The sequence below is a fragment of the Myxocyprinus asiaticus genome, chromosome 7, assembly GCF_019703515.2.
Source record: "Myxocyprinus asiaticus isolate MX2 ecotype Aquarium Trade chromosome 7, UBuf_Myxa_2, whole genome shotgun sequence".
Lineage (NCBI taxonomy): Eukaryota > Metazoa > Chordata > Actinopteri > Cypriniformes > Catostomidae > Myxocyprinus > Myxocyprinus asiaticus.
Window position 1 is genome coordinate 45,557,523 of NC_059350.1, and position 22,853 is coordinate 45,580,375.

The 22,853-nt window shown below is 37.6% G+C and overlaps 2 protein-coding genes across 3 annotated transcripts; both read right to left on the minus strand.

Annotated features, from left to right (window-relative positions):
* Nucleotides 1-8,841: 8,841 nt before the first annotated feature.
* pdia2 (protein disulfide isomerase family A, member 2) lies at nucleotides 8,842-18,988 on the minus strand. 2 transcript variants are annotated; one of them, XM_051703842.1, is made up of 13 exons: nucleotides 18,849-18,988; nucleotides 18,376-18,487; nucleotides 18,069-18,296; nucleotides 17,438-17,644; nucleotides 16,652-16,785; nucleotides 15,652-15,789; nucleotides 15,351-15,467; nucleotides 12,833-12,958; nucleotides 12,459-12,656; nucleotides 9,923-10,043; nucleotides 9,665-9,846; nucleotides 9,204-9,317; nucleotides 8,842-9,048 (listed from the first exon to the last, which is right to left on the minus strand). In XM_051703842.1, exons 2-13 carry the CDS (start codon nucleotides 18,440-18,442, stop codon nucleotides 8,983-8,985), a joined length of 1,698 nt encoding a protein of 565 aa, XP_051559802.1. In that variant the 5' UTR covers nucleotides 18,443-18,487; nucleotides 18,849-18,988; the 3' UTR covers nucleotides 8,842-8,982. The 2 variants fall into 2 exon arrangements, with proteins under 2 accessions (XP_051559802.1, XP_051559803.1); XM_051703843.1 differs by lacking the exons at nucleotides 18,376-18,487; nucleotides 18,849-18,988 and having other exon boundaries at nucleotides 18,069-18,364.
* Nucleotides 18,989-19,805: 817 nt separating this feature from the next.
* LOC127444458 (protein PERCC1) lies at nucleotides 19,806-22,538 on the minus strand. Its single transcript, XM_051703848.1, has 2 exons — nucleotides 22,210-22,538; nucleotides 19,806-20,587 (listed from the first exon to the last, which is right to left on the minus strand). The coding sequence occupies exon 2, from the start codon at nucleotides 20,584-20,586 to the stop codon at nucleotides 19,816-19,818; it is 771 nt and encodes a 256-aa protein (XP_051559808.1). The 5' UTR covers nucleotide 20,587; nucleotides 22,210-22,538; the 3' UTR covers nucleotides 19,806-19,815.
* Between the last annotated feature and the right edge of the window lie 315 nt (nucleotides 22,539-22,853).

The following is a 22,853-nucleotide window of genomic DNA, read 5'->3' on the forward strand; positions in this document are numbered from 1 at the left end:
TGGTCGTGTACATGGGCAAAGACTTGGGAACAGAAGCCTTTCTCCTCCTCCTCCTCTGGACGGCCGAAGTTGGCAACGCTGGCTCTGGGACGGATGAGGTTGGCAACACCGGCTCTAGGACGGACGAGGCTTCCAGCTCATTGGCCGTGTCAGGCGTTGGCCGTGGCAGGTGTGGGCATTGGCTCGTTGGCCGTGGCAGGCGTGGGCGTTGGCTCGTTGGCCGTGGCAGGCGTGGGCGTTGGCTCGTTGGCCGTGGCAGGAGTGGGCGTTGGCTCGTTGGCCGTGGCAGGAGTGGGCGTTGGCTCATTGGCCGTGGCAGGCGTGGGCTCGTTGGTCGTGGCAAGCGTGGGCGTTGGCTCGTTGGCTGTGGCAGGTGTGGGCGTTGGCTCGTTGGGGCTCGTCGGCCGTGACGTGGAATGCTGGCTCGTCGACCGTGACGTGGGACTCCGGCTCGGCATCCGCCTCCCCCACAGTGAACGTAGAACCAGTAATCTGCAGGACAAGGTCGATATACTTGACCAGATTGAGGAAACTGCGACCGCCAGGCATCAAAGATGAGATCGGCTCATTCAGCCCAAAACGGAAACAGTCCTTGTGGGCCACCTCATTAAAAATCCACCCTGCAGGCCAGAGCGCAGAATGCCTCTACATAATCCTCCAGGGGACGTCTCCCCTGACGTAGGCGAAGAAGCCGCACTGCTGTGTTCATTATGGGTGGTCAGGTATTCTGTAACGAAGGGCTGCTGCTGGCAATGACAGTGATGAAGACGATGACATGACAAACCCAAGTGCAGTTTATTTCCAGACGTGAAAATCAGTAATCCTAACTATAAATGTGAACAAAACAAAACATGAACGACTAAACTAAACTAGATATGACTATAGACTTGACTTGGCTATGGGCTGTGGGCTATGGGCTACATTACATTAACAATACCTGACACCAGACAATGGCAAACATGAGGGCTTAAATACAAGGACATGGTTAACAAGTAAACAAGACAACCAATCACAAGACTAAACTATAAACAGGATAACAAGACTAAATTAATTTTAACCAATGAAAAGACAAGACTAATAACAAAGTAATCAAACAATGCACCAATGAAAACAAGACCCATAAACAGGGGAAACACATGACAAGATCACATGAGGGAACAGGAAATCACATGACATGACACCACATGACCTGAACAGGAACTAAACTTGAAAATAAGAGACATGAAAACAAGAACAAAACACATAAATGTGACACCCTTTTTATTAGGTATTTTCCAAGAACAACAATATACAAGTTAGCACATGACTGCATTACATCTTGCTGGGAAACAAATGACTGAAGACAAGGGCCATAATGTAGGCTGTACACGTAAAAACAAATCCATTTAAATAAAGCTAGGTATGAGTTGAGAAAAGTTTATTAAGCAGTAAAACAATTTTGGGATCATTTAGATCTAGGGATGTAACAGTTTCAAGGTTTCACAATATACCTCGGTTTTAAAACGGAGGGTTATCGTACCGCTGAAATCTTCTCTTTGACGGTATTGCATGTAGATAAAGACAGATTTTTTCAGAACTGTTCTAAAATCCAAATCAGTTTAATTAAGACAGAATCTGTGACATTTACACAGCATCATATAAACTTGGCTAGATAAAATAAATCTTTAAATTGCGCCTTCCTCATGTTGCATATGATTGTCACTCAATTTTAAAGGTGACATGCAGGTGTCGTGAGCACAGCATGAGTGCAGCATGAGCACAACATACAGACATGTCCGAGCCTGAACCTTTATTTCCACTGCCACAGAAGTTGAAGTCCACTGTCTGGGATTACTTCATCACCATCAATGTTGATGGTTACCCAGTCTGTAAAGTTTGCCGCAAAAAAGTATCGGCTCAGGCGGGAAACACTTCAAACCTTAAGCACCATCTCTGTGAGCACCATCCCACGGAATTTGCAGAGATTAATGTCAGTGGAAATACTTACACAGGATAATAAATTATAGCCCGTTTCATAAAAACACCAGATTCAATGTAGTTTTACATGATTTGTAATGACTAGTTACGCTAAAGTTATGTTTATGGTTTCTGTCACATTCACAAATGCAGCAAACGGATTTAAGACCTTGTTCAGCTTTATGATGTGCCAACTGTTCTTTTGCCTAAGTGCAGCGCAACAACAGGCCAATGTGTTTGATAATACTAATAATATGTTTTATTTGTAAAACATATACTAAATAGGGTTTACAAAATGCATGGCTTTTGGTGTTCAGGAAATTGACATTGAAAATATATGCATGCAAGAAATTGACAGTGAAACTGTGGCAGAAATTGTCAGTATTGGACAAAATGCCAATAAATAAACTGCACATGAATGATATATTTTCAGTAGGTATTGTAGAATTAAACTAAATCACAAATGCAACAAATTACTGAATGCATGCAAATGCATATTTTAAGTGTTAACCAGGGCAATAATCATTACAAATGATTACAATTCAATTTCATAAATCATAAAATAACAATAACAAAATATTTTTAGTTATAATCATCTGACTACTGTACATGTTGCCAAAAAATGTTTTACCTGTTTGTGATTTCTTTTTTTATCTTGTCGGATTAAGAGAGTGTCCTGATTTCAAGATCAAAAGTTAAAGGATTAAAGTTGAAGAAATCCAAAATAAAGTTCAAGAATTGGTTATAACTGAAATATTTATCTGTGTGTTTATCAGAAATAGCCTTTTTCATAACCAAATATTGAACTGCTTTTAATATTATCAATGCACCTAAATACCATGAAACCCTAATACCGTGGTAATTTTTGTGACGGTTATCATACCATGAAAATGTCATACCGTTACACCCCTATTTAGAACACAGAGTGCTGGATGAAGTGGATAGTTGTCTACAATCGGTTGAAACAAAATGCTACTTTTTTGAGAGGTATCATTAGAAACTTCAAGTGCTGTGTCAAGTGAACAAGTATTTTAGAAATGCTTTGTAGTTAATAGTTGCATGAATGTTAGTACACATACTGAAGAAAATATAAAAATGCCTTTCTCAAAGTCATCATTATTTAACGCTTTGGTGTTGTTTTTTGCAAAAATAATAATAATAATAATAAATAAAAAATAGTCTAGAAGTCTTGAATCTAGACTAATAAGGACTGTCTGTGCCCATAACATGTATATGTAAAGTAACACATTTAACATACTTATATACAGTATATGTGCAGTGATAATATGCTTCCGTAAATAAAAACATAATTGAAAAAAACACGTTTTTACCAGTTAGTCCATTGTATTGACACTATATACGCCATGGCATTAAAATTCGGCAATACTGCTTTGACACGTGATGGAACCCCTGCCACACACACACACACACACACAAGTAGCCTATTCTGTTTTCTATGGTCACAACAACACTATCCACAAATGCACAAAAATAAATGCTAAGCCTTTTTCTACTGGTGTTGTGCCTCGAGAATGTGTGTCCGCAGGGCCGTAGCTAATGGGGTGAAAGGTGGTAACTATTCTAGGGGCCCACAGGTCCGGGGGGGCCACAACAAATTGTAAACTGCATTTTTCATATGAATGGGGCCCAGAGCAATATACAGTCAGGGGGCTCAGAATTCCTTGCTACGGCCCTGTGTGTCCGTGAATGTGCTTTTGCCTTTGTGGATCTTTTTGAGACTGTTGTTCCACGAACTTGATTCACAAATGTGCATGTCTGGATTTAATACTGAGCAAGCTGATATCCAATATATGAGGATCGTCCTCTACATTTATTTGACGCAAATGAATGATGTTTGATAAAGGTCTATCCACCTTATTTTGCAACAAGCGGTCGTATTTCGCAGTCCTCTGCGAAAGTTCCCTTGCAACTGGCTCAAGGTAATAAATAACTATAAAGAGAATATAGTGATGTGGGGTTATCATTTTTTTAGGTTACAAACTGGTAATTACAAGGGTATTATGCTATAAATGTGGTTTATGAGGACATTTCTACTGTAAACACCATCCAAATTGCTTAAAAAACATACTAAACTGTGTTTTTTTGAAAATGTAAAAATGCAGAAAGTTTTTTGTGAGGGTTAGGTTTAGGGGTAGGGTTAGGGGATAGAATCTATAGTTCATACAGTATTAAAATCATTATGTCTATGGAGAGTCCTCATAAGGATAGCCGCACCAACATGTGTGTGTGTGTGTGTGTGTGTATTCATTGGCACTAAATTACTGTACAGTCTCAAGGCGTTTGAAATATCCTTTAATGCGTTTCACTACATCAGAACAGACTAGCTCTTAATTTTCTGTATTCATAAGTTGAGATGTGTGTGTGTTATTCTACATAAAGAAAAGACAAGAATTAAAATATGAGTAGGTGAATAATACTAGTTAACTATTGGAAAGAACAGTAATAAAAAATACTGTGAGTGTAATTTTTACCTCACTCGAGCTGAAAATTATCAGCTATGAACAATACTGGTTTTCTTCTATTCTCTCTTTTTTTAAAATCTCAATTCCAATCTACATCTTGTCATTTTCTTTCATTTTGAAGTAAGTGGATATGTTAATTGATACTTTTGGCACTGTCCTTGTTTAACACTTGAATAAAGATGTTAAAAGATGAACAATACTTACAGTATAATTGACTGTATTCAATGACATGCAATAGCTTACAGCAGTGCTACTCAACTTCAGAAAGGTCAGGAGTAGCAAAGCTGGATCCCTGTACCCTTGAGGGCCGCACTCTTAATTTTTATGATTATATACAATATATATATAAGAATGTTGGAATGTTAGTTAATGGGGTAGTTCACTTAAAAATTAAAATGATCTCATCATTTACTCACCTTCATGCCATACCAGATGTGTATAACTTTCTTCTGCTGAAAACAAATTATTAATTTTTTTTTTTTTTTTAGAAAAAAAAATATCTCAGCTCTGTGGATGAGAGACAGTTCAATATTTAAGTCTTTGGCTTTTTTTTTTTTTTTACTATAAATCTCCACTTTAACTTTCAGATGTTAAAGTGAAACTTAACAGGCGCCACATGTAGCCTACAGATGTGAAAGTAAAAGTGGAGCTTTATGGTAAAAAATGACTTAAATATTGATCTGTTTCTCATCCACACCTATCATATCACTTCTGAAGACAGGGATTTAACCACTGGAGACGTATGGATTACTTTTATGCTGCCTTTATGTGCTTTTTGGAGCTTCCAAGTTCTGGCCACCATTCACTTGCATTGTATGGACCTACAGGGCTTGGCGATATAGACCAAAAATCATATCTCAGTATTTTTAGGCTGAATGGCCACTTCTACGAAGTGGGCTAAATGTTCAGTTGTAAGCCAAAGCCACATGTGAGATGGTAAATGAAGCTTGCAATACGCTTTGCGCAACCTCCATTCGTTTGTTACATGAAAACCGCATAGGCGCTGTACAGGAAACAGAAATGATTAGTTCACCTCTCAAGTCATCTGGTCTGAGTCGTTCGTTCTTTTGTCACATGACAGCCGTATACGCTATGCACATTTGGCTGTCACGTGACAAAAGAACGAACGACTTGGACAAGAACATTCCAGAGGTGAACTAATCATTTCTGTTTCTCATAATTGGTCCTTAGACCAGGAATTGAATGATCTAATTACTATAAATGCAGTTGTTAGAAAATCATCCTCTATTTAGATGCATATTAATATATTAATCGGCTGTACATCCTGTGCTTGTGTGATAGACAATAACCCCACATCACTAGAGTATATCCTGTGTTATTCTCCTTATAGTTATTTATTACCATGAGCCAATTGCACAGGAATTTTCGCAGGTGACCGCGAAATACGACCGCTTGTTGCAAAATAAGGTGGATAGACCTTTATCACACGTCATCACTTTGCATCAAATAAATGTAGAGGACGATCCTCATACTTTTTATGCTCGTTTCGAGGGAAATAACACCGCCCTCACGGAGAGAGCTCTCGCGGCCGAAGCTACAGAGGTTAGTTCACTCTCCATCTCTGTAGCGGATGTAACCCGATACTTCCGACGGGTGAATATCCGTAAAGCCACTGGTCCAGACGGCATCCGGGCTGTGTCATTAGAGCGTGAACAGCCTCCATGGCGGGGATTGTTCTTGAAATAGTATTATAGCTCAAAATACATGTATATGCATTGTTAAAACCCAAGAAAAGTTAGTTTTGCAATTGTGTCAAAGTTCCTGGATTTAAGATGAGATATCCTGATGCGTGTATACACTTGAAAGGTTCATTTTGTACATTTGAAGTTATGAGTAGAGCATTAGTTTTCTGTCCTGCTAAGAAGTTCAGCAGTTCAGATCCAGTGAGTCTGTTCAATCTCTGTGTCAATAGTCATATGAGGTTTTATGCTGACCATCACCTCTGCCCTTTAGGGGTGAGGGTCTTGGGGCATCCACAGAATTCTCTTTGTTCTCAAGACGGTCAACATTAGGCAGCTGTGGGTTTTAGCTAGACTCCTTGGCAGAGTCTTTAAACGTATGACTTTGAGGAATGTTCAGAGTGACTGCTGGCCTGTTTGTCTTAGTTTTAATAACTTGGAGGTAAATATCCGTGTAGATCCTGGATTTAAGTCATTCAGCATGGAAATTAATAATTCTTCCGCCCATAAGATCCTACACCACTGATTGGACCAATCTGAACCCAATCCGATTGGTTTAGCGTTCCATGACACTACAGCATTTACAATGACATCATCTGATCCAGGAAAGCTAACGTGTTTGTAGCCAGATAGCATGATGCTATATAGCCAGATGCTGTGTGCACATTGTGCTTTGTGTGAATTATCTAATGATCTATGCATCCGATTACTTTGTGTGTGGGCTCGTTTTAAAGATAATCACCTCTAAGTAATTGTATGTGAAATTTTATGCTCTGATTGTATTTCGTGAAGTTATATGCAAAATCGCGGCATATAAGCAACACCTGTTCACGTGAAACATAAATGTCAAAGACATATACTTAGCTATTACTTGCTATACTTTTGTAAACTTGTAAAACAACTTGGTTGTATTCTACTCTTTGAGAGCTTTCCAACAACATATGACACATGACTATTTGATTAGTTTGGTGTTTTTACGGATTACAATAATAAGTACTGCGCAAAATTTCTAATAAATTATCTAAATGGAACACTTCTGATTTGTCTGCAAATTTCAAAGCACTTGTTCAGTTTTGGTCAAAATGCCTACATGCATTGTAAAGTAGAGCTTCTAAGATTTAAAACGATACCTATTTTGTGTTGGTCAAGACTGTAGTTATTAATATTTTGATCATTTTTTTTTTCTTGCAGGCCCCATCCGTGCTTAATGGGTTACATTTGTGACCAAAGTAAATGCAACAATTAAAACTGGCAATGGTATATTTTCCATGCACATGGAAAACCAGAGGCTTACAGGGACAGCACACATGAATATTAAAATCACCCAGGATCAGCAGCCTGTCAATGGAAGATAAAAAATCAGAAAATTCCTGTATGAAAAGCTTATTGTAGTTGAGGAGTCTATATATGAGTGCAAAAAGAACAGAACTACATGCATCCACCTTAAGCAATTGCACTCCAAAACTGGAAAAGCTTTCTACAGTTAATGAACGACATTTAAAATTATTTCTAAAAATAATGCCAACACCCCCACCCCTACCAATTGTCCTTGGAGTGCTCACGAAGTTACAACCATTGGGTGATGCTTCAGACAATGGTCCAAGTTCGCCATCACGGAGCCACGTCTCAGTTATAAAAAGATAAAAAGATTGTTTGATAAAGATCTTACATTAATTAAAGCCATCTTCACTTCGGAATCGGTACTGTCAGTTGTATAGTCTGTTGATCGACACCGCGGTAAGGAAGTGCCATCTTGTGATTTCAACAACGGAACATAATCCAAACCTCAGCGATAACAGAAATGTACTCCTCCTTTACGGAGATGCAGCCTTACTTATGCACACCTAGACCTCGACGTTTATGATAGCACTGGAAAAACAGGAACAAGACTGACATATCTTTGTTCAAGAGAATGCAGAGAGAAGAACCAACCAAGATGAGTCAGAGACAGGGAACCTCGGACCCGCGAGACCCCAGATTCCAGAGGGAGCGCAGAAACGTCTCCTTACTTGGACCAAAACACCACCCCTCGTTACCCTCTTTCTGAGGCGTTTTCTTCTGTGGTAAATACAGTCTGCTAGGCGACATATGTCCGCCGGTATCCAAGTTCAAAACGGAGGATCTGGGATTGTCCGGAATTCCAGCCATCACGATTCATTATGGAGGTGCGGATATTAATAAGGAGATGATGATAATAAACCAAAACTGATGCAGCTTTTTGTGCAAATAAGCACACAATCAGGACAATCATACACAAAACAGGTAACACAGACACCGGGCGATGGCTTGCCAACAAATACTTGCCACGAATGAGTAATGACATAGTATAACATCCTTCCTTATGACTGACCATATGTATGTCTTTCAAAAAGAGTGCCCATGATGACCCCTGTCCAGCGCCGAAAGCACTTACAATGGGCACGCGAGCGTCGGAACTGGACCTTGGAGCAGTGAAGAGGGTCGCTTGGTCTGATGACTGAATTTGGGGGCAAATGTGCTTAAATGTGTACAAAAAATCTTAATGGTCATAAAACAAAAATCATCTCCTAGTTGATGTTGGGCCGACATTTGACCCGGACATGGTCTTGATATGTTTTGTGAGATTAACCCATAAACTCTTCTACACCACAACAGTAATTTATCCTAAGCCACAGCTCTCCACATAAATTAATAACTGACCATGACCATAAATTAAACTTCCACACATTATTAAGTCAGTTTTATTCAAATTAGTCAGGTATAGTCCAGTGCTGAGAAAATGACATTAATTTGTGATAAAACGTGTTGCATAGATCTCACACTGAATTGGTTCAGCACCAATCAGTTAATTTATGCCTTGTTGTTTACAGCTCATCCTTGCTGGTTTCATTGGTAGATTTTGGTGACTTTTCTGTCGATTCATTCGACACCTGAAAAGCAAGAAGAGGGTTTGAGACACATCAGCTGTGTATTACTAAAGAAATATTTTTACTTTCTTCAGTTTTTACTTTTCCAGGTATAAATGCTATGAAAGTGACACAAACAGTTTTCTGTTGCTCCTAACAACAGATTAGATAAACATTACCTCATCGTCATCATTGTCATCATCATCTTTATCCTCTTCTTCTGGTAACACTCCACCATTGTCCAGAAACTTTGTGAAAGTCTCCAAATCCCTCTGTCCATTATAGTCAACCATCTGTATTTTGAAAGCATTTGTTAGTACCTTCAAAGTCATGTTTAATTTCACAATGTATGAATTCCGATATGCAATACCTTATGCAACAAATACCAGTTGTACTTAAAAAAGGACAACAGGAAAAGTATTATTTGATTTACCTCAGAAAATAACAATATAACATTCAGTCTGCTTACAGAACATCTCTAAGGTGAAGTGTGTCTGCGCTAGTATCACCTCATAAAATTGCAGGGTTTTTTTTAACAGGTTTCCCCGAATACTCCCTTATGTGCTATTGGTCGAACAAAAAGATAGCCACAGACTTCACATTTAAGTTTAATAGTGTGTGTTTGTGTCTGTTTGTTGACCTTCTTTTCAGCCACAGCAGGAAAGTATTTAATGGTTGGGAATCCCTGTATAGAGACCTCCTCCACTTCGTTTTCTGTGGCATCCATTTTTGCAATAATTATGTTCTCATGGTCTTTGTACTTCTCGCCCAACTTGTCCCAGACAGGGGTCAGCTCCTTACAGTGGCCACACCATGGAGCATCTGTTAGAAGGAAACATATGTTAGTGTCAGAAATAAATACTATGTTTGAATATGAGAAGATAAACTGCTCACTTACAAAATTCCACAAAGACATTCTTTGTTTCATCAAAAGCCACTTCGTTGAAGTTCTTCCCTACAAGGACTTTAACTGGATTCTTGTCCCAATCCTCAGGAATTTCTTGACTCTTCAAATTGGGCTAGATGGAAGTGCAGGTTTTATATTAGTTTGTTTATTAGGCAGATTCAAAAGCATGCTCAATATTAGAATATTGTTTTGATCCATTCAACTTTGAAAGTCAGAATTTCCATATTCTTTCTTTGCAGTAGGATGCCACTTGAAGTTGGACTTCCAACTTGGAAACTAGTGTGAAAATCCACAAATCCAATTTTCAAAGATGTGGTCGTATGATATCACACTAATATGGCAGCTGCCATCTTTGCCTCATACTGCGTTCCATTCAAAGTTGGATGTGGAATATTCCGACTTGATATCTCCAATCTCCGATCATAAAAGCATACCATTGTTTGATGTTCGGAAGATGATGTATAGGGAAACAAAACTGCAAAGTTCCTGTTAGCTTAGCAGGTAATAAATTGTCACCATAGCATAGATGTCTTCTAGCAACTAAATTGTGGAGGAAAAATTACATTATGGAATGCTAGCATTTGTTCTACAGATGTATGATTATCAAAAAAAAGAATATAATTCATACTCTTAATCTGCAAATGTTGGCTAAGCAAGTTTTACTATCATGTATTTGCTTAAAAGTGAATGTTTATCGTAAACTTTCTATACCTCCCTGGGACATGTTTGTGTGATGTCATGCACCCACATCTCTATGAAATCGGATTGATTTGTCTCAGAAAATAACAACATAACATTCAGTATGCTTACAGAACATCTACAAGGTGAAGTGTGTCTGTGCTAGTATCACCTAATAGAATAGCAAAAATGAGTGTTTTCTAACAGGTTTCCCGAATACTCCCTAAAAGTGAATGTTTATCATAAACATTCTATATCTCCCTAGGTACCGACATGTTTGTGTGATGTCATGAACCCGCATCTCTGCAAAATCGGATTGATTGAGGATTTCCGCACAAGTTTCCAAGTAGGAAGTCCGACTTCAAATGGCGTTCCATTGCATTTTTCCGAGTAGTAAGTTGGAAACTTACTTTCCCCCTATTTTGAGTTGAATGGAACGCAGAGTCAGACTGATTTTTTTTTTGTTTGTTTTGTTTTTTTTGTTGAGCCAAGCGATCACCTGAGGTGTAAATGCATGTGATTGATCACTCTATATAAGAACTTTGCATAAGTCTATTCATTGCTGTTAAGAGCCCTAAAAAAGCAGTCAATGGTGACATATCTACTATAATACAATTACATTTGCATAATTTATATGTTGCTCACAAAAAAAGTTATTTTGTCAGAGTAGACAGCTACTTTTGAATTAAACTTATCTCACTGTGAATTCGATGACAGTAGGTACTTCAGCTGAGATTGGTCTGTGCTTACCGAAATTCAAAACACTGCCCCCATTGGTCAAGGCAGGAAGTGTTGTTGAACGTACAGTATGGGCATGCATAGGCTCCATTTTGTGGATAAAATGTCCACAGAGGGGTGATATAAACAAGTTGAAAAGTTGAATCATTTAATACAGTCACCAGGAATGCATATTTTGTTAACCATATGCCTAACACTAAACCTAACCATCAGTAGAGTAAAATTTTATCATACAGTGAAAATGCAACCTCCAAATCGCAGTCATTATTGATTAAATAAACGTGATAACTTTCTTGTTTCAGTGCAGGACCAGAACTCATGTCTCTGAGCTGTTTTATGCAATGCATTATCAATAGTGCCACAGGAAAAGATAAACAAATTTGAATTGCTGCAAATATGTCTGATGGGAGATGTCGCATGTCAGTAACTGTTGTTTATTCTGTCACTCTAAATGTTCGTTTTTTCCGACACCCGCAGAGGTAAAATGGACCTGGCAGATCACATTCAGACAGCTATGACACACTGCACTTTTTTATGATACAAGCGTTTAATTATTATATGTGTAATTCTGCTTAATTTTTAGGGGAGTTTCATGAGCACAGAAGAATACCAGTATGTCCACAGCGTGAAGGTAGAATCTTGTGTATTTATGAATGAAGCACTCTTGTTTTAAAATCTCCCTGCTCTGCTTCCAGTTTTTATGACATCCCCTGAACACTTTAAAATACTCATGATAGCTTTTGACAACTCTATAACCTGTAAATCCACTTCGCCAGCTAATTACACTTTGACATCAAGACCACTACATCTATAGCTACCGCCAGACCGGAAGTTCAGAGACAAAAAGTGTCAAGATGGCTGCGTGCTAGTTTCTCTGAAGCATAAGGTGAATATGAAGGGCAATGGAACATCTTTGTGGTCAGAATTGGAAGATATCAAGTTGGAATATCTGGCATCTGACTTTACATGGAACGCAGCATAAGTGTGGGGTAAAATTTTATCATTACTAGCTACATATATACAGTATATATATATATATATATATATATATATATATATTGTGCAGGTGCTGTGAATAAAAAAATGATTGGTTAGAAGAACAGTTACCCACCTTGATGGTACCATCCAGGACACCCTGGCAAAATGTTCTCAGTGTGTCTGTGTTGACGGTTGATTCATCCATTGCATATTTCAGCACTGTGTCAGTGTTGATGAGGCGAACTATAGGAATATCATTTTCAGATAGACTGAAATACTTCAGCACGTGACCCACTCTGTCAGACAAAACATCTATCAAGATGAAGAGTACCTGCATATATACACACATTTGTGAGCATGACAAAATTTGAAAGGCTTCCAAAAATATATATATATCTAGTAGTGATCTAAAACCAAATGAATTGATTCTGTACTAAAAATTACATGTAGGAACTTTAATCGATAGATTAAATAAAATGTGTATATGTAAATTGTTGAAAAACTCACTTTATCCTTAAACTCACTGGCGACAACTCTAAAATCCTCTAGTACTTCATTGTGGGATTTCACAGTTGAATTGATGAATAGAAGGATGTGATTATGGACCTTAGAGCTAAAAATTAATTCTGCATTCTGGGGAGAGAACATGGAAGTAGATTGTAAAAATGGATGAACAAGCTAGATATTAGTATTTAATAATTGGTTAGATGGTTGGTCTCATTATTATTACAGTGCTTGCAAGGCAGTTTTGTATTGATATTCGTCAAACATGGTAAGAGGGTTGTAATAATTTCTAACTCCAGGTATTAAACTTCTGCAATTAATTCAACCTGAACTGCTTAATGTACAGACTCCATTCAAACTTTGCTTGAACCTGATCATATGAAAATTACTGGGGCGACATATTTGCAAAATATAATATTACGTTGTTTCTTACACGTATCGCGAAAGTTCCATGGTGAAATGTCCACTGAGTGGTTCTAAAAGGGAGTTAAATTTTCTCCCAAACAGATGTGGTTGTTGAGGTTAATGCTCTGTCGAGTTTAAGCAACTGCATCCTTTGCATCACAAATTCAACACGCTTTCAGCTGAGCTACTGCACAATTTCTTCTCACTGGAACAAGGTTTTAAATGTAATTGGTTATGTACAGTGCATCCGGAAAGTATTCACAGCGCTTCGCTTTTTCCACATTTTGTTATGTTACAGCCTTATTCCAAAATGGATTAAATTCATTATTTTCCTCAATTCTACAAACAATACCCCATAATGACAACGTGAAAGAAGTTTGTTTGAAATCTTTGCAAATTTTTTAAAAAAATAAATAAAAAATAAAAAAAATCACATGTACATAAGTATTCACAGCCTTTGTTCAATACTTTGTGGAAGCACCTTTGGCACCAATTACAGCCTCAAGTCTTTTTGAGTATGATGCTACAAGCTTAGCACACCTATTTTTGGGCAGTTTCTCCCATTCTTCTTTGCAGGACCTCTCAAGCTCCATCAGGTTGGATGGGGAGTGTCGGTGCACAGCCATTTTCACATCTCTCCAGAGATGTTCAATCAGGTTCAAGTCTGGGCTCTTCCTGTTGGAAGATGAACCTTCGCCCCAGTCTGACGTCCAGAGCGCTCTGGAGCAGGTTTTCATCAAGGATATCTCTGTACATTGCTGCATTCATCTTTCCCTCGATCCTGACTAGTCTCCCAGTTCCTGCCGCTGAAAAACATCCCCACAGCATGATGCTGCCACCACCATGCTTCACTGTAGGGATGGTATTAGCCAGGTGATGAGCGGTGCTTGGTTTCCTCCAGACATGACGCTTGCCATTCAGGCCAAAGAGTTCAATCTTTGTTTCTCATGGTCTGAGAGTCCTTCAGGTGCCTTTTGGAAAACTCCAGGCGGGCCGTCATGTGCCTTTTACTGAGGAGTGGCTTCCGTCTGGCCACTCTACCATACAGGCCTGATTGGTGGAGTGCTGCAGAGATGGTTGTTCTTCTGGAAGGTTCTCCTCTCTCCACAGAGATATGCTGGAGCTCCGTCAGAGTGACCATCGGGTTCTTGGTCACCTCCCTGACTAAGGCCCTTCTCCCCCGATCGCTCAGTTTGGCCGGGCGGCCAGCTCTAGGAAGAGTCCTGGTGGTTCCAAACTTCTTCCATTTACGGATGATGGGGGCCACTGTGCTCATTGGGACCTTCAATGCTGCAGAAATGTTTCTGTACCCTTCCCCAGATCTGTGCCTCGATACAATCCTGTCTCAGAGGTCTACAGACAATTCCCTGGACTTCATGGCTTGGTTTGTGCTCTGACATGCACTGTTAACTGTGGGACCTTATATAGACAGGTGTGTGCCTTTCCAAATCATGTCCAGTCAACTGAATTTACCACAGGTGGACTCCAATCAAGTTGTAGAAACATCTCAAGGATGATCAGTGGAAACAGGATGCACCTGAGCTCAATTTTGAGTGTCATGGCAAAGGCTGTGAATACTTACATACATGTGATTTTTTTCGTTTTTTTATTTTTAATAAATTTGCAAAGATTTCAAACAAACTTCTTTCATGTTGTCATTATGGGGTATTGTTTGTAGAATTTTGAGGAAAATAATGAATTTAATCCAATTTGGAATAAGGCTGTAACATAACAAAATGTGGAAAAAGTGAAGCACTGTGAATACTTTCCGGATGCACTGTAATACTAATGTTAAAATGTATCGCCTTACAAGTTTTGCACTAAAGTAAAAGTGTTTAAATCTAATAAGATAGCATTGTGTAAGGATCAAGGCAAAAAGTACAAAAGTAATTGTTGTTTTAGTGCCTCTTGTGTTTGTCTTGTCTTGTGTGCAGACAAAAGAAAAAAAAGACGTACATTGAGTGTCAAGACAATGGCAAAGTTTAATCTGGTGAAGCTTTTCATTTGCTCAGAATTCAAGCCTAAAACTTACCTAAAACGTTAACTATTCATTTGCTGCCTTTCAGGTAATGGTTTACAAAGCAATGATAATGCAAATCTAGTTATTAAGTGTTACCTCCTCATCAAATGGAATGACAAGTTCCATACGATTAGAATTGATGAAGGAAATAAGCTCCCCTTTGTCCAGCTTGCCTTCCTCAGAGATTGGCATATCTGCTCGCTTATCATCAAACTGAAACATTCATACAAAATGGGACATGGTGGGGTGGGGTACAGAGCTGAACAAACTCAATTTATAATACAAATGCCTCCGTAACTGCCTTTTAATTTGCTTTTTATTTTTGTATGTAACCAACAGTCACACATTAACTAGTACTAGGATCACATGTCCTTTTAAAATAAAATAAAATAAGTACCTTCTTGAAGAGTACCACAGAATCACTCTGTACATCATACTTCTTGAAAAGCTCTGTGTTGCTTGTGATGCCAAAGTTTACATCCATTACTGTTAAGGTTACATCATAGAACGTCTTTGCATTATCCCCCTCCAGATCCTGATACAGAAAGAGAGAGGAAAAATAAAATGTTGAACTAACATTGAAGATAACCAACACCAACTTAAATCTCCAATGTCAAAGTTCTAGTGCAGGAACAATGACATTTAGATGTCGGATGAACTGACACTCATATTTCCGTTATGGGTGAATTTCGTGAAGCCTGTCAAGAACATATCTGGGTCATATTCTATCCCAAAATCAAACTTAATATTATTAAAATTGTAAAGCATTTTCTGTATGCATCATAGTATTTGTAGCGCTGCCTTTAATTTATGCACATTTTAATAACAACAAAACAATAATTGTGTCCGATCAGGCTCATTTTCTTTAGGAATGAGGAACTAATGAAATTCATCATTAAGAATAATAAGCATTACAAAAAATAATAAAATAAAATAAAATAAAATAAAAAATAAACATTTGGACACATTACAGAAATAAGAATTGGGGGGGAAAGTGATTAAAGGGTTCATGGTTTAATGCAATATATATATATATATATATATATATATATATACTGGCGGCCAAAAGTTTGGAATAATGTACAGATTTTGCTCTTATGGAAAGAAATTGGTACTTTTATTCACCAAAGTGGCATTCAACTGATCACAATGTATAGTCAGGAAAACAGCAAAATCTGTACATTATTCCAAACTTTTGGCTGCCAGTGTGTATATATATATATATATATATATATATATATATATATATATATATATATATATATATATATATATATATATATATATATATACATAGAAATATGACCCAGACGTGTTTTTGTGAAATTCACCCTTATGAATCAGGTATTATTGAATATTAAAAGTCAGTTACCTTATGCAGAAAATAGATGATTTACCTGGAAGAATCCAACCACAATCACATCATGTAAGTCCAGAAGTGCCTCTGTGCTCTTCACATCATCAAGAACAGAAGCGCTGGGCCCCGTGTGACGCTCAAGCCACTTTGTGATACCCTTAACAGTTCGCTTTCCTGTACAAATTACCATATAATGCATATAAGCCTGTGTCTATACACTCCCTCAGATCTTATTGTATGAAAATTACATTAAAGGGGTTATGACGTGCCTTATTTTATTATTGTAATATTTTCCTAAAGCTTCACTTATAATATCAGTAAAGTTTTTTGCACAAAAAACAGTCACGTATTTGTAAAACATGATCATTTTCCACCCTCATTCTGACCCTCGGTGAGAAACAACCCAGTTTTAATGCTGTTTCTCCTTTAAGAATTGATAGTTAACACCTACTGTTATAATTGTCTCTCTGCTCTTGACTGACCTGCTCTCTCAACTTGCCATCTCAATGCTCACCGCTACTGGGCTGGCTATGAAAATGATTAAAAGTAAAGTAGGCACTGATGTGTTGTTGTGGAGGCGGTCAGATGCAAATGTCTACCATAGTGTGACATCACAATGTGGAGGAAGTAGAGAACAAGTTGCTTTGGCTGCTTGGTTTCAACAAATTCTCTTTTTGCAGTGAGGAGAAAGTTTTGAGTTCTGAAACTTACAGTAGGTTTTTATAGTATAATGACCTCTTATATGTCAAAAGATCAAGGAAAATTTTATTCTTCATGTCATGACACCTTTAAGCATCCAAACAAACCAAACAAATAAATAAATTACCGGAAAAATCTGTGGCGTTTTGTCTGTTGCCGTCTTTTAAGAACTTAATCGTCGGAAAGCTGTTGGCGTCGAACTCCTCAGCAAGGTCCCTTTCTTCTATCGCATCCACTTTGGCTAATCTTATGGCAGAAGACTCTTTTTTCAGTAGTCCAGCCACCTCAGCGTAGATGGGCTCCAGAGTACGACAGTGACCACACCAAGGAGCATCTTTTGTTTTTGAAAGACAAGTGAAAGTATGAATGTAAAAATCCCTGTAAATTATTTTCACCTTCATACTTTAACCTGCTTAAATCAAGCAATACAGTGTTGTGAAAATTTGCAGAACTTGCCCCCCTTCAACTGTGGGAAAATTAACATCTGCTCTCTCAGTGGATGATATGTCAAGCCTAGCTGGCAAACTTTGAACATGTTTATGTTTCTTACTGATATGAACATGAGTTAGATGCATACAATTAAATATAAAACTACTTTTTTCTTGAATTGGCAACTGTTTCACATTTCCACTTAAAAGTTTTGCATGCATGACCATTTGTTAGTTTACGCTGATCAGACAAAGATCAGAATTACCATCAGTAGCACTGCCTAAGCATGTTAACTACTGAATATATAAGGAAAGAAATAGGCTACTTACAAAATTCCACAAGCAGATATTTGTTCTCTCTTAGAGCTCTATCAAAGTTGACACTATGAAGGACCAAAACGTCTTTTTCCTCTGTAATTTCGTCTGTCTTTTCTTTTTCCTCTGTAATTTCGTCTGTCTTTTCTTTTTCCTCTGGTTCTGCTACATCTTCAGGGCTGCCCTCTTCAACTTTTACCTCCTCTGCCCTCACACACAGGGCACAGATCAAGAGGGTGAAACCTAGGATGTGTAAAAGCCTCATGGTCAATCTGTTGGGTTAGGGGGACTGTGGAGGAATGGTGCTGAAATTAGCCTGTACCAAACTGCTGTCTGCAACCCTGGTGCTGATAAGAGACTGCTGACAGTGACGAATCATTGGAAAGCATGCGTGGTGCAAATCTACTGGTCTTACTTGGCACTTCGCATGTGCTCTGAAAGTGTGCCGTTGCAGAAGAGAAAATTAGCATTAGATTATATGCAAATATATCAACGTAAGAAATTCATAACACTTAGTGTCCTGAACATGCCTATACTTTACTCTATCTTTCTTTCATTCTTTCTTTCTTAACTGAATATTGACTAATATGAAAGCCATTCTTTGTTTATATTCATTTCTATAGACATTTTTTTTTATTTGTTTTTTTTTTTTTTTAATCCGGGCATCTAATTACTTTTAGTTTATGCATCTAATTGGATCCCCAAATATGCATTATAGGGGAAAAGTTTAGTTATGCATTCTTGGGTTAAACATTTAAAGATCAATATATGTGTGTGAATTAGCAATGACCAAACCTTGTGTCCCTAGCTGATCTTTCTGTCCACATGCTCTGAGTTACTCTTTTTCCAGTACATGTAAGCACTCACACAGAGCTGAAAAAAGAAACACAGACACATTTACAGTTTCTTGAGCTATGGCTCCCTTTTTCACAATATGTTTTTATTAATTTTAGTAACAACTGAGATGTACAGTATGAATTAATCTAAAACTATATATATAAAAAAAGAGGAAAACATGCACAAATGTAGACTTAAGCATGGTATACACATATTCAAAATGTGTATCTGTATTTAATTGCACTGTATGTGTGAGATCCAGGATTGGCTATTAAGTTGCCAATCATGTTTAACCTTTATTTACCTGTAGCTTTAAAACTATTATAAATGATACAGCCTAATTCTCTGCCTATGTTTATGTGGAAATTGCGGAGTTAGTTTAGTGTGTCAATTCATAGATAGATCATTATTACATGCAACTTTATATTTATGCTTAAAACATCTGGAACAAAATGACAACAAATAGACAGAATGCACTTACTCAACATCCTGTATGCAAGATACATTCTCTGAACACAAGTCTTACAGTAATATATTATGCAATTATGCTTCTTAAAGCAAACTGATCTTGTTTTAAGGATGTTGAGAGGCTTGTACTGGAAAATGCATACACACACACATCCAAAAAATTAAGTAAATTAGGATCCAAAAATGTACAAACATACTGATAAAGAATAGAATTGATGGCAGTACACAATGTAAAAACTGGTAACCTGCAATTGTTAACTGAATGATCTATATCTGCCTGATTTGTGTAACTTAATAAATTTAGGTTGATTTAGTGATCTTAAATACTATTTTATTTTTATTTTTATTTTTACTTTTTTTTGTCTTGAATAAAACCAGTAAATTTAGATATGAGGCACATTTTCAGGTTAACATTTCTTCACTGTAGAGGACTGTATGTTGTATGTATCAGAGTCTGTTAAAGCAAGAAGTCACAGGTAAATTCACTGGTATTGTCTCTGTCCATTGGCCAGTGAGCAAGTAAATCACTGAAATCTGGTGTGCTTGAGCTACTGAGAGTCCCTGAGATATTGGAGCTGGCCATGGTGCAGACATTTGTGTTATTATACATGCTCAATGATGTGTTGATGTTAAGGGAGCTCTCTGCAGTGTTGCTCATACTGAGTGATTTCTCTGGTGTGTTTGAATCATTTAACACATCTAATTGGTGTGAGAGTGGCTCTGTCCAAAAGCTGATTGGTAGGCGGCGTTGACTCATGGGAAGACCGCGCCCCTTTCTTTGAGCATCTTGAAAGAGCTCTGCAAGGGGCCCGAGCGACTCTGGCTCTTCCCCTTGCCCTGAGGATGCTACTTTAATGAAGTCAGCATAGTAGCGCTGACGGCCCCCAATTTTTGCACATGGTCTCTCTGCATAAATGTCACAGGCATCAGGGTCTTGGCTTCGCCCAAAATAGCGTTGCACATCATTGCTAATGAGCTCGGCAAACCGCAATAGTTGGTTGGTCATCTCAGTGTTATTGGGGGAGGAATCACAACTGCATGGCACTTCCTCTTGAGACTCACCGGACACTGTATCCTCTTTCTCTTCCAGACTGTCTTCAACCTCCTCTATCAGCTCCTCTTCATACTCTTCTTCGGTCTCTTCCTCATCCTCCACAGGAAAGAACCAGGGCTGGAGGGGTCTTGCCAAACCAAAATGGCTCAGCGTCCTGATCACGGTTGCTGCCATCCTACGGAGGAAATTATTTGAAAGCACAATGCATGGTTCAAAATGCTATCTAGCAAAATGAGATTCAAGCAAAATAATATTAAATACACACACTTACGCCCACCTATCCCATGTTGGGGCTGTGAGGGGGAACAAATGTAATGTTTTGTAATATTTTAAATATATGTGTATGAATAGGTAGAGGTAAGTGTCCAAATTAATTCATTATTATTATATATAATTATACATATACATTTGAACATGCTGTACTGGACTAAAATTAATCATTGTTGTCTATAAACTTCTCTGCAACGTTCATGAAAAATAATAGTGTGAAAAGTGTGAATTGTTTTTTTTTGTTTGTTTGTTTTTAAATAACCATTAGAACATTTTTTATAAGTCTTACTAGGTTGTCACACAAAAAACCTCCCTAACATGTTCTGGAAACATTATTTTATGGTTATAAATATAAAACTGAAAAATAACAAATAGAAAACATTCTTTGTAAGGTTATATTATAATAAGGTTTTATTTTTATAACGTTAGTTTATGGTTACAAAACTTAAAAATAACCATTTGAAAACGTTCTGTATAAATTCTTTTAAGGTTGTCCTACAAAAACCTCCCTGCAACATTATGGGAACGTTAGTTTATGGTTATAAAACCTAAAAATAACCATTAGAAAACGTTCTGTATAAGTTCTTTTTAGTTTGTTCTTCAAAAACCTCCCTGACAATTTCTGGGAACATTAGTTTATGGTTATAAAAATAAACTTAAAAAATAAAAAAATAAAATCAAAATTAGAAAACGTTCTGTATAAGTTCTTTTTAGGTTATCCTACAAAAACCTCCCTGACAATTTCTGGGAACATTAGTTTATGGTTATAAAAATAAACTTTAAAAAAAATAATAATAAATAAAATAAAAACATTGGAAAACGTTCTGTATAAGTTTTTTAGGTTGTTCTACAAAAACCTCTCTGCAGTGTTCTGAAAACCATAAAATAATGTTCTCAGAATGTGTCAGGGATGTTCTTGATTAACAACATAAAAATAATTTATGCAGAACGTTTTCTAATGGTTATTTTTAGGTTTTATTTTTATAACGTTGGTTTATGGTTATAAAACCTAAAAATAACCATTAGAATACGTTCTGTATAAGTTCTTTTCAGTTTGTTCCACAAAAACCTCCCTGACACATTCTGGGAGCGTTAGTTTATGGTTATAAAATAAAACTTAAAGAAGAAGAAGAAGAAGAAAAAGAAGAAGAAGAAGAACATTAGAAAACGTTCTGTATAAGTTATTTTTATGTTATCCTACAAAAACCTCCCTGCAACATTCTGGGAACGTTTATGGTTATATAAAAAAAGTAGAACCTAAAGAGAACGTACCCAGAATGTTAGGAATTGGTTGTGTTTGCTGGGTCAGAATATATCCCTCTCTAGTAATATCTATTATGTAACATTCATAAAAATAAGGTTAAAAAAATAATTGTTATAATTAATATTTTTAATTGGGGGAAGGGTGTGCTTTTGTTTTGATATATTGAAAGTTGTTGGAAAGAAAGAAAGAAAGAAAGAAAGAAAGAAAGAAAGAAAGAAAGAAAGAAAGAAAGCGTTATAAATGTATCCAGTGAGTTCTCTTACCGTATAATAGCCTACTCGATGAATGTCACTTGTGAAGTCTTGCTGTCTGTTTCGCGTTATGGACAATTAGCGGTTCGCGTATTTATACCCATCGCTCCTGGTAAGTCTGTTTTCCGAGCAAATATTTACGCGCGTCAGAAATTATGTTCTAGTTAAACAGAGCGTGAGTTTGTCTTGGCGCCCAGCAACCGGAGAAAAGAACGGAAACTGGCACGAGGCGGCGACCGCTATAACGCTTCGTTTGCCGGGGGACGCTCAAGTGTCCCTTCTCCTCAACACACACACACACACGGGCACTGAGACAGGCATACAAACAGTGTGAGTCTACAGTCGTTATCAGGTACTGGGAGGGCTCTTAAAGGTGGACCTAAAAAGGCGTGAAATCGCATCTTACGCCGTTTTGACTTTTGAATGAGACCCTTTATAAAACCCCATTAAAAAGACAAGAAAAGCAAAGAAAGCCACTATACACCAATCAGCCACAACATTAAAACCACCTGCCTAATATTGTGTAGGTCCCCCTCGTGCTGCCGATACAGCACCAGACCTGTTTTGGCGCTGCTTTGGTGGCACGAGGACCTACACAATATTAGGCAGGTGGTTTTAATGTTATGGCTGATCGGTGTATACTGCACTGACTACAT